The sequence below is a fragment of the Neodiprion virginianus genome, chromosome 1 (genome assembly GCF_021901495.1).
Source record: "Neodiprion virginianus isolate iyNeoVirg1 chromosome 1, iyNeoVirg1.1, whole genome shotgun sequence".
In the NCBI taxonomy this organism is placed as follows: Eukaryota; Metazoa; Arthropoda; class Insecta; order Hymenoptera; family Diprionidae; genus Neodiprion; species Neodiprion virginianus.
Genome location: NC_060877.1, coordinates 38556290 through 38566672, shown reverse-complemented (window position 1 = coordinate 38566672; position 10383 = coordinate 38556290). Strand labels below are relative to the sequence as shown.

The window sequence follows — 10383 nt, the reverse complement described above, 5'->3', positions numbered from 1 at the left end:
TGGTACTAGGATCTTATAACCTTTCACTCATAGTTATGAGTTATAATAAAAATTTCCTTTAATGTTCATTACAGTTCATTATACACTGAAATCTAGTGTTTTTCGTAGCTTTCTAATAGAATATTCGATTAGGTCAAAGAAAATACTTCAATTTATTAGGAAATCATTTTATTATTGGAACGCAACGTAAGTACAAAATTAATTAATTTCGAACATACTCGCCAGTGCCCGACACGACACGACACGAACGGTAGTTTCGGCTGAGCCGAAGTTTCGGCCAATTACTGAAATCGGAACTTCGGTCGGTCTGTAGTTACAAGTAACGCTCTTCGCTAATTTGTATGTATGTACGTTGTACTTACAAGAATGCACATCGACAGTTCTAAAAACACCTTTCTTTTGTATTTCAGTACAAAATTGAGTATCAATAGAGCGTGTGAAAAGTGAATTTTTCGCGTGGCAAATATATCGAAACGATTCTTGTCCGTCTCCGCGGTGATTCGAGATGTTCGAAATTCAAAAGTCTAGTAACTTGTCGGCCCGCGCGTGTGGCAGCAGTGACTCTTGGCCAGCCTGTCTCGCTGAACAGCAGGGAGAGCTAGTGGTGGGGTTGAGAATGACAAAGATGGCAGCAACCAGTGAAGAGCGGAGCGCTATGGAGCCTTCAGGTACAAATTCAGGGCAAAGTCAGCCAACCGATCGTTTAAAGATGCTCTACCCGATGGTGAACGAAGAAGAAACGCCGCTGCCGCGATCCTGGAGTCCAAAGGATAAGTTCAACTACATAGGCCTGTCGCAAAACAACCTCCGTGTCCATTACAAAGGTGAGTTAGCCATCCTCTGTCTCAAACTGCGATGCGTATTTCAAGGATATTTCACAAGCGATTTATTTTTGACACCACAAGTGTCACCTGGCCAAAAATCACTAAAAATTACCACCAAATTGCCATTTATTTATTTCCCAATCCGACGTATCCCTCGGCAATATCGATTTAAAATGGCAGGGTGCTTTTTCGTGAGTGTCAGTGACCTAAACAAAGGAATCAGCTGATCGCACCTATCTTGCGCTGTCGTCGTCCCTCGTTATTCCTTCACCCCCAACTCGCCTTTGTCGATCCGTATAATTCTCTCACTTTTCACCTGGGCACTTCAATTTTACCAGTAAATAACTCTGTCATTGAACAATTCTCTTATTTCGTAGCGAGCGAGGTTCTCTCCCCCCTCGTACCACCCCGCCTTCCCCCCCCCCCCCCCCCCCCCCCCCACCCCCCCACCCCCTTCCCTCCTCGCGCCTACGGCTCACCAATCGCCACAAATATCAATTTTATTCGCCTCGGGAAAACGTGGACGAAAAATTGTGCGTAGACGCACAATGTCAATGACAGCTGTTCCCTGTCTCTATTCTTGCGTAGCGTAGCCTGCTTACGTTCACGATACTTAACATCAAATCTATCGCGCATTACTACTTCTGTTTGCCTTGTTGTTGTTGCAGCCCTGCGCAATGTTTTCAATCTACTTTTATTTTAGAAATTTAATTTTTCTGCACGATTCATCGGCTGCCATTGTGCTTGCGATTTTTATTCCCTCCTTTATCCTGCTTTCGCGAAAATTTCCGATCGGTTATTTACCGACGAATCAACCTCTCAACATCCGAAATCAGTCTTCATTCAACTATTTGTTTTAAAAACTATCGTATTATTGTTAATTTATTATTCAATAACAAAATTTTCTCTCAGATTAATTCCATTGAAATATAATCACCATTGTGTCATATATTTAACTCACCCTGAATTTAAACTATGCATCTTTCTACTAGAACCCTTCAAAATGCATTGTCTTTTTCAAAAAAATTTGTTTATTTATTTTACAGTTGTATGTATGTACGATTGTATTATTATGCATATAGTTTTTAAACTGCGATATTATTATCGAAATATGACTCGTTGTTTAGGGAATTTTTGGTGAAGAAATTTCGGAGTAATTGTCCATAACGTATGTGTACCCATGAAGAAACAACGAAAATGTATTTTTTCAGAACATCATCACTGATCAAGAATTATTATCTTTATTATTTCATCAATTTTTTTGTATATTCGCAAGATTTTCAATTTATACAACGTAGTGTGTGCAATTGAAATTCCTTGTCTTGTGAAAGTAATTGCACAGACTATTCCACTTGTACATATAAATGAATATGCATACTTGGGCAATCAAGTATAATATGTTTCGTGAAAACATGTTTGAACTCATTGCCAAATACTCATTGCCATTTGTGCGCATACATCGCAAACATTGGACTTGAAAACAAACGAATTTAAGGAAGAACGAAAAATACTTCATTCTTTGCTTCGTGAAAGAAAAACAATATGCGTATAAACAATAATTTCCCATTAGGCTGTCAACCTACATTTATTATATTTCTTTTTTTTTTATTTCAATCAATCGGTCATTTGTTTGAATAACGTTTGATATTTTCAAAAGATTTTGGTAACGTTGATGTAAAGTTGTGGTTGCTTGAGAGAGAAATAAATGAACCGTGTCAGACATCTGATGCAATCAAACTGCTGCTGCTTTACAGTCAACAATATTTCGAGTAGAGAAATAATACCGTTGAAAAAGCTTTATGGCTGAATTATGCGTATATTATTTCAAGTATTACAAGATATTTTATGTGAGCTTTCATAGAGATTGTTCACGAGCCTCTGCAGTTGCATTGATAAAGTTTACGCCTGACCTACTGACCTAATTGTCAAATGTCCGCACATACATGTGTCAGCCTTACAGCTATGTAATTTGCAACCACGTGTGCAAAGCTTATTATTGTTAACGTGTCACTGCAAGTAACTGCTAAATTTCGTACTTTTTTATACAGTAAGTTGATTAATTTTGCACCATCAATGTCATTTTGAAACAGTAATATTTGATTATCGGTAAATCAATACAAGTCTACTGCACTAAAAGAGCTCATAACAGAGTCATTTTATAACATATTCTTCTGAAAATCATCAAAATTAAAATTATCTGTAACCAAGCAACAGCTCAAGAATGTGACAAACTATCAGCAGGAAGTTATTTCTTCATCGAAGGTCATACAAAGATAAGACTTAAACCGGTATCGCATGAATATTAGAGCGTTGCGGCGTACGCTGAGTTGCAAGCAGGTGTATCGCTTTTCGTGACTGCGACGTTTACTTGGTCTGGCACTAAAAGCTGCAAATCTGAAAAACCTGTAAATTTCATGCATTGTCTTTCACTCCGATCCTTTTCTTTTGATCTCCTCTTCACGTCGCCTATTAAACTGAAATTGGATCTAATTAAAACTCAAGTTTTTGCCAATGGCATAGATTCAGATCATCAGAATGCTAAAGACAGTTGAAAATTAAACCTTGGAATACTCAGTTGTGCATGTACGTAATATTCTCTTTACTGTTGATCTGTATCGTTTCTTATCACGAGAAGTAAAATTCATCACAGACACATTTGGATTTTACTGGTACATACGCAGGAATTTGTTTTCCAAAGTACAGGCTTTGTATCCCACGTACCGTTGATCAGTTTTCATCCTTCCTTTTCACTAAAGTTTTCATTATATATCCTATCGTGCTAAATGTAAAAGCAGTAACTGCAGATCAGTTCACACTGTGCTGGCGGCCGAACCAGCTCTCGTTGCTCGATACAAACTGGAGCAAACATGAAAATAAATAATGTGTATAAATTAAAACTAAATTTGAATGTCTGGTTCTACGGATTTTGTCAGAATATGATCCTGGGAAGCAGCCCTTACTTTCATTCGTATGTATTTCGACGAGTAATAATTACTTGAAGAAAACGCTTTTTGTAACTCGTTTTGGCTTAGTGGTCATCGGCATTTGACATCAAACATCGACGAAGTTAAATCATTGCGATATATTAAATTGGATGTTGTTGCGCTTGAGCACAGTAATAGAAAACCCCTGAATATAGATGCAACTCTTCAATGCTGAAAATAATTGTTCTTCCTCAGGTTATGGAAAAACACATAAAGATGCAGCAAGCGTCCGTACTATGCATTCAATACCGGCAGCATGTGGCTTATATTATTTTGAAGTGAAAATAGTGAGCAAAGGTCGAGACGGTTACATGGGAATTGGTCTGTCCGCTCACGGCGTAAATGTAAATAGACTTCCTGGATGGGATAAAAATTCTTACGGTTACCACGGCGATGACGGGCACAGTTTTTGTTCATCCGGAACGGGTCAGCCGTATGGTCCGACATTTACAACAGGAGACGTTATTGGATGCGGAGTAAATTTGGTGGACAACACCGCTTTTTATACAAAAAATGGACATCATCTTGGAATAGCGTTCACTGACCTTCCTGTGAGTAACATTAAACACTGCTCACTATCGTCATTGAACAATCGATTCTTGGGTCGCTCTTATACGAGTTCTCCTCATGATTTTCAGCCAAACTTGTATCCAACCGTCGGACTCCAAACACCGGGAGAGATCGTCGATGCAAATTTTGGTCAGGCTCCTTTCGTATTCGATATCGGTGACATGATCAATGAGCTGCGTGTCAGAACGCGATTGCAAATAATAGATTATCCAACGCCTGATCATGGCCAAGGACAATGGCAGTCTGTCCTACATAAGTATGTACAGCAGTATCAAGTCTATAAATAAACTCACTGAGAGTTAAGCAGTTTAAGCAGCTGAATTCTCACCAAATATCGCAGTGGCATTGTACATTACTCCTCGGGATCGGTGAATTTGTTTAGAATCTTTGTTAAAGAGGGAGTAGAAATTCTTAGCCAGGTTTTGAAAAAATTGCGCAAATCGATTTGGTTCTCTTTTCCATCTAGTTTTATCTTTTTAATTTATTTTCTTAATCTGACGCAGAGTTTCTTTTTCCTTTGCTGTCACTAACCGCAATTCAGTTGCAGAAACAAGCGAGAAAGTTCGTCATTCGCTATTAACTCAATCTCGGTTTGCTCTATTATTATCTAATCAGCAAAAAACTGTTTCAAAATAACCAAAACTTCACGAGCATTCTCTTGATGTTGAGACAAAGGCAGGTGAAAGAAATTGTTGAAATGTAGTCGCATTTTTTATTTTGTCCAACATATTGGTTTCGAGCAAGCACTAACGAATATCAATGGGGAATATTAATTATTGTATATATTTTTTCAGAATGGTATCGACGTATCTTGTCCATCACGGATATTGCGCGACTGCCGAAGCCTTTGCCAATAGCACTGGACAGGTCTTTGAGGAAGAGATAAATTCTATTAAGAATAGACAAAGTAGGTTTTTTTGAAACAAGCAAAGTACTTTTAAGAATTGTCCTGACAAATTAGGCATAGTTGTTTTGTTTTGTATTTAGTGCAGCAAAATGTTTGAAAGAGATTAATATATGCTCTGCGTATTTGGATTGTGTTTACAGGAATTCTAAAGTTGGTTTTAGCGGGACGAATGGGTGAAGCTATAGAGCTAACAACCAGGTTATACCCTGGTCTATTAGATCGAGATCCAAATCTTATGTTCGCCCTAAAGTGTCGTCAATTTGTCGAAATGGTAAATGGTAGTGATTCAGAGGTGTGCCAGACTAGCGGCAGCGAAAACCAAACTAGCGTTATACAATCGACCAAAGCGTATAATACAAAAACATCGACAAACGGTAGTGTAGAAGAAATGAACTTAAATAATACTCTGAATGGTGCTGGCGATCAACAAATCATCAATGGGCAAATCGAGGATGATGTCGACATGGAAGAAAATAGTCCAAATGGCATCAATGGTGTCAAAACTGGCAACGGATATCAAAATGGCGACCTAAACACTAACGGACACAAGTGTGAAAACGGGGGCTTTGAAGATATGGGTAAGACGAACGAATGTAATTTTTTTTTTCTAAGTCACGATTCTAATTATATGCCTTCCAATCATTGTTTCGTCAATGATTCCTCGACTATTTATGTATCTTTATCCGCTTATTTGCGTCACTGCTCATACTTTACTAAAATGTTTCTCAATTTATCTCTCGACTTTGCTTTCTTTCGCCAAATGAAAATCCTGGCAATTATTTTTATCAGTTCACAATATACGCATTGTATAATTAGTTGCTGTTCTATGTCTGTTGTGACAGAGGTAGACAATTCAAATCAAAATCAGCAACAAAATGGCAGTAGTAGTAACAACGTTGATAATCCGAGCAGTAAGAGTAACAAGAAATTACTGTGCGGAGGTAACAAACAGGCGGTCGAAAAGATGTTGGAATTCGGAAGGCAGCTGTACTCCCAGTCTATACACCTAAGGCAACAGCACGGTAAAAATGATGCGAATAAAAAAATGCTCCAAGATGCATTTAGCTTGTTGGCATATTCGAACCCGTGGAGTTCACCGGTAGGGTGGCAATTGAATTCCCAACAGAGAGAAACTGTCTGTGATAGGCTGAACTCCGCGATACTTGGTAAGTAATTAATTCTTCAAAGGAAATTAAAAATCAGAAGAATAGTAAGAAGAAGACTGATTGACTGCGTCTTATTGCAAAGACAAAATAACTATGCCGATTGTTTTTTTCATCCCCTTCTTTCGTTACAGAGTCCAGTAATCTACCGCGACGACCCCCACTTGAGGTTGCCGTGTCACATGCCAGAGAGTTAGTTCGCTTAATGTCAAGCGCGGGTCTTGGTGCCTGTGGTTTTGCTGTCGTGGATAATATTGTTCAATATTGACGGTCCCGACCCCTGCTCCACCGGCCGCCTCTTTTGCCCGCTCGAGTGTGGTGAGTGGATGTCTCCCTCTTATGTTTATTAATTTTTTTATTTTGTTTTTTTCCTTCATTATTCTCCTCTATCGATGATCAAGTCGACGCTAGAATGGAAGACAACGCCTGGTTTTAAAAAATTTAAAGGGTTGATAGTAATAATTGAAGATAAACAATGTTACTGTTCGTCCAATGTGATATTATACGAGGATTTTCAGGCAAAAATTTAGCCCGATTCGAACTGATGTTACATTATGTTGAACCGAAAACTGTTATCAATAAGTGAGACGAGGAGGATCAGTTCGTTTTGCGGTTGATTTTTTTTTTTTCCTGGATATCCCCTTAACTGATAAATTTCGAACAAATTCGATACTGAAATACCAGAGCTTCGGAATCTCACTTGTATCTTGATAATCAGTTTATTTTGAAGAGTAGTTTTAAACATTTCGTATACATTTAGTCAATGAGCATGCGGTCAATAATATGAACTTACAAATCTTAAGAGTAAAAAAATCTAGATAAACTATTTAATCTTCAAGATAAAGTTTAGATTTTTTGAATGAAATAGTGATAAGAATCGTCTTTTAGGGTACGAAGGCGAAACGTGGAGCAGATTGTTTTGCTAACTCAGCAACATCGCGACATCGCGTTCCTCTTCAGATAGAGCGATCCGATATATCGTCGATCTTGTTGTTATGGGCTCGATCTCACTACAAACAACAATAAAATATTATATATATATATGTATACATACATTCAGACCTGCCAACCAAAACATAACGATACGGTTTTTTAGCTCCAAACGATAAATTGCTTTCTTAGAGATATAAAGATTAAAAACAAACGAAAAACCAACTAAAAAACGCATCTACGGTGACTGTCGTCATAGACCAATTTAATTTTTTTTTTTTTTTTTTCTTCACCTCGTTCCCGGATTCATCTCGTTCAAAATGTATCTTTTTTTTCTTTCGTTTTGTCAATCGCAATTGATTGGCGAAATTCTCAAGCAGGCCGAGAATTAGCAAAAAATAATAAACTTATATTATCTTCTCACGTAGTGCTTTTTTTTTTTTTTTTGTTCCCTTATATGTCGTTACTTGTTTCTTTTTTTCCGTAATATTCATCGATTGTCCCGATACAACGATGCGTTATACATTTTCGAAATGTGGCATTGATCGTTTATGATTTATAATTCCTTATTAAAAAGAAAATAATTTCTCACTGAATAGTTTTAGACTTTATATATGTACGTTACGTTTATAATTTCACTGAAACGAACGAAGGAATAATGAATTGGAAATTGAAACGACTAGAAATTCTGGGGGCGAGGAACTATAAATAATGTTTTTTAAAAAAAAGTACGAAAACAATACATTCATTTAGAGAGAATAAAAAACAAAAAACTTCAATTGAACAACAAGTAAAAGAAAACAAGGTCTTATGTTTATATAACTAATATACGAGTACGATGACACCATAAAAGAGAAGCAAAAAAGAGAAACGAAGTGAAAGCAAGAAAAATTGATTACTTAACTATGAATCGAACCCGTTACTCTATACTAAGTAATTGTTTTTTATATGCGACATAGTATATTATTATATTGTATATTATTAAAAGAAAGTGATTTAAAGAAAAAAAAAAAAGAGCAGACGAAGAAGAAGAAGAGACGATGAAGAATAATGTGAATACCGCATGCGGATAGGGGAGTAAAAGCGTGCGTTAAAATACAATAATTTACTATACCTATATGTATACAAAAAAGAAAAAATTGAATAGATTTACTCGAATCGAATGATTTTTAGTGGTTACGTTTTATGTACTGTATAGATAGATGAGCTATGAAGCGAATAATATGATATGGATATGAAAAATAAATACAATTAACGACATTTGAGAAGAATGGACAGAAATAGATAAAATCACGCAAAAGAATTGTAAACAAATTTCAAATATATTGTGATTCATAATTTTACGTGAAACTGTGCTAAGTGCGTCAGAAAAAAAAAAATTTATATCGGTTTATCATATGCGAATTATTGAATATAGAGGATTATTATTATTATTATTATTATTATTATTATTGTCATTATTATTATTATCACGAGCAATCGATCATTTGAAGTACGTCGTATGTGATTCTCGTCTGCAATCGTTTGTTGTTTCTTGACGTATTATTATTATTTTATTATTTTCTTTTTATTTTTTTTTTTTTTTTTTTTTTTTTTTTAAATGAATTTTGTGTGCCCCATATAATGTTTATGTATTTTGCTCTCAAGAACGTCTCGTCCAGAATAATTTCATTAACGAGTTTAATAATTAATAAATTATAATTGTAACAATGCCCATTTAACCTGATGATTTTAATTTCTATGTTTTTATTATTAGGCATTACAGAAATATATACAATATTTGTTTAATATATTTTATTGATTCAATTTATTTTCATTAATCCCTTCGTTTATCTTTATTCCTGCGGGTCTTTTCCGTCCCTAAAATTTACTTATCTTTATATTTATAAGTGCAATACATATCACCCGTTTACTTTCACGCATTCCGAATAAAAAATCATTAAATACAAGTTTTTTGAACAATCAACCGAGCGTAATAAAATTTTGAAAAATGATATCGTTTTAAATTTTACATGTACGTGGTCGGCGGCAATTTCATGCTAAAATTGCAAGATACGCACCGCTTTGTTTCGTAAAAATAAATAATCTAATCAGCGACAAATGTCGTGACATATTCGATATTGTAAAAAGTTTTAGAGAAACTACGGCAACAGAAATTTTCTGTTGTAATCTGTAGATTTTCACGTATTTCAATCCTTTTTTAAATCGTATGAAAATTTTTTTTTTTATCGCAATTATATATTACCAACTGTTTTGTTCTTCAAACGCGTTCTTTATGCTTCGATGTTTATAATATTACAAACACGAATCGTGAGAAAATTCGTAGTGATTCTAAATCAAAAATAAATGAAACTGTTGTTTGGAGAACGAAGAAGATTTTACAAGGATCTCGAACTTCTGTTGTGCATAAGTTTTAACTTTCACAAAGCATAGTAATCAGTACTGTTTGAAACGTTACTTACATCGCTGTAGAGATTATGCGAAGAGTGAAAACTTGTTACACACAATCGCGGTAATGTTTCCAGTACTCTGTACACATATATGTGTATAACGCAATGCGAAATATCGTCTGGTTCTGATTTCGTTTCATTGTTTTGTATTGTTCGAAAGATTGTGTATCTCGAGTTTCTTTGTGCGTTCACCGCAGTTGTGAAAGAAAAAAAAAACAAGGTGGTAAGATATCTTTCCAAACGTTAGGAATGTCCAAACTCCTCGATTAACAATCCGTAATGTTTGGTATCTTATCGTTAATTTCCTGTTACCTTCTACAATTTGCGGTGAGCGCAACTTCCGAATACGCAGTAGCAGCTGTATGTTTGAAAGAAAATAAAAACAGAGAAATAAAACGATGAATCGATCCTATTATAGATATAAAACGATAAATACGGATTCAGAATCTGACGGTTTTCATCGAGGGTTGCACTTTGTGAACAACATAAGTTTACGTAATACGTAGTACGAAATGTGAAAACAACGGTAAAAATTTATTGCGCATTAGAAGATTG

The 10383-nt window shown here is 35.7% G+C and overlaps 1 protein-coding gene across 1 annotated transcript; it reads left to right on the top strand.

The window, feature by feature from the left end:
- Positions 1 to 488: 488 nt before the first annotated feature.
- On the top strand, positions 489 to 8467 carry LOC124310196 (ran-binding protein 9). The gene is made up of 8 exons (XM_046773991.1): positions 489 to 824; positions 4004 to 4359; positions 4447 to 4634; positions 5173 to 5285; positions 5426 to 5863; positions 6128 to 6451; positions 6583 to 6766; positions 7337 to 8467. Exons 1-7 carry the CDS (start codon positions 506 to 508, stop codon positions 6714 to 6716), a joined length of 1872 nt encoding a protein of 623 aa, XP_046629947.1. The 5' UTR covers positions 489 to 505; the 3' UTR covers positions 6717 to 6766; positions 7337 to 8467.
- The last annotated feature ends 1916 nt before the right edge of the window (positions 8468 to 10383 follow it).

Bases quoted from the DNA above. Each gene is read 5' to 3' on its own strand.
- LOC124310196 (XM_046773991.1), top strand. From the start codon at position 506: ATGTTCGAAATTCAAAAGTCTAGTAACTTGTCGGCCCGCGCGTGTGGC. The intron at 825-4,003 runs GTGAGTTAGCCA...GTTCTTCCTCAG, and splicing joins CCTCCGTGTCCATTACAAAG to GTTATGGAAAAACACATAAA. The intron at 5,864-6,127 runs GTAAGACGAACG...CTGTTGTGACAG, and splicing joins CGGGGGCTTTGAAGATATGG to AGGTAGACAATTCAAATCAA.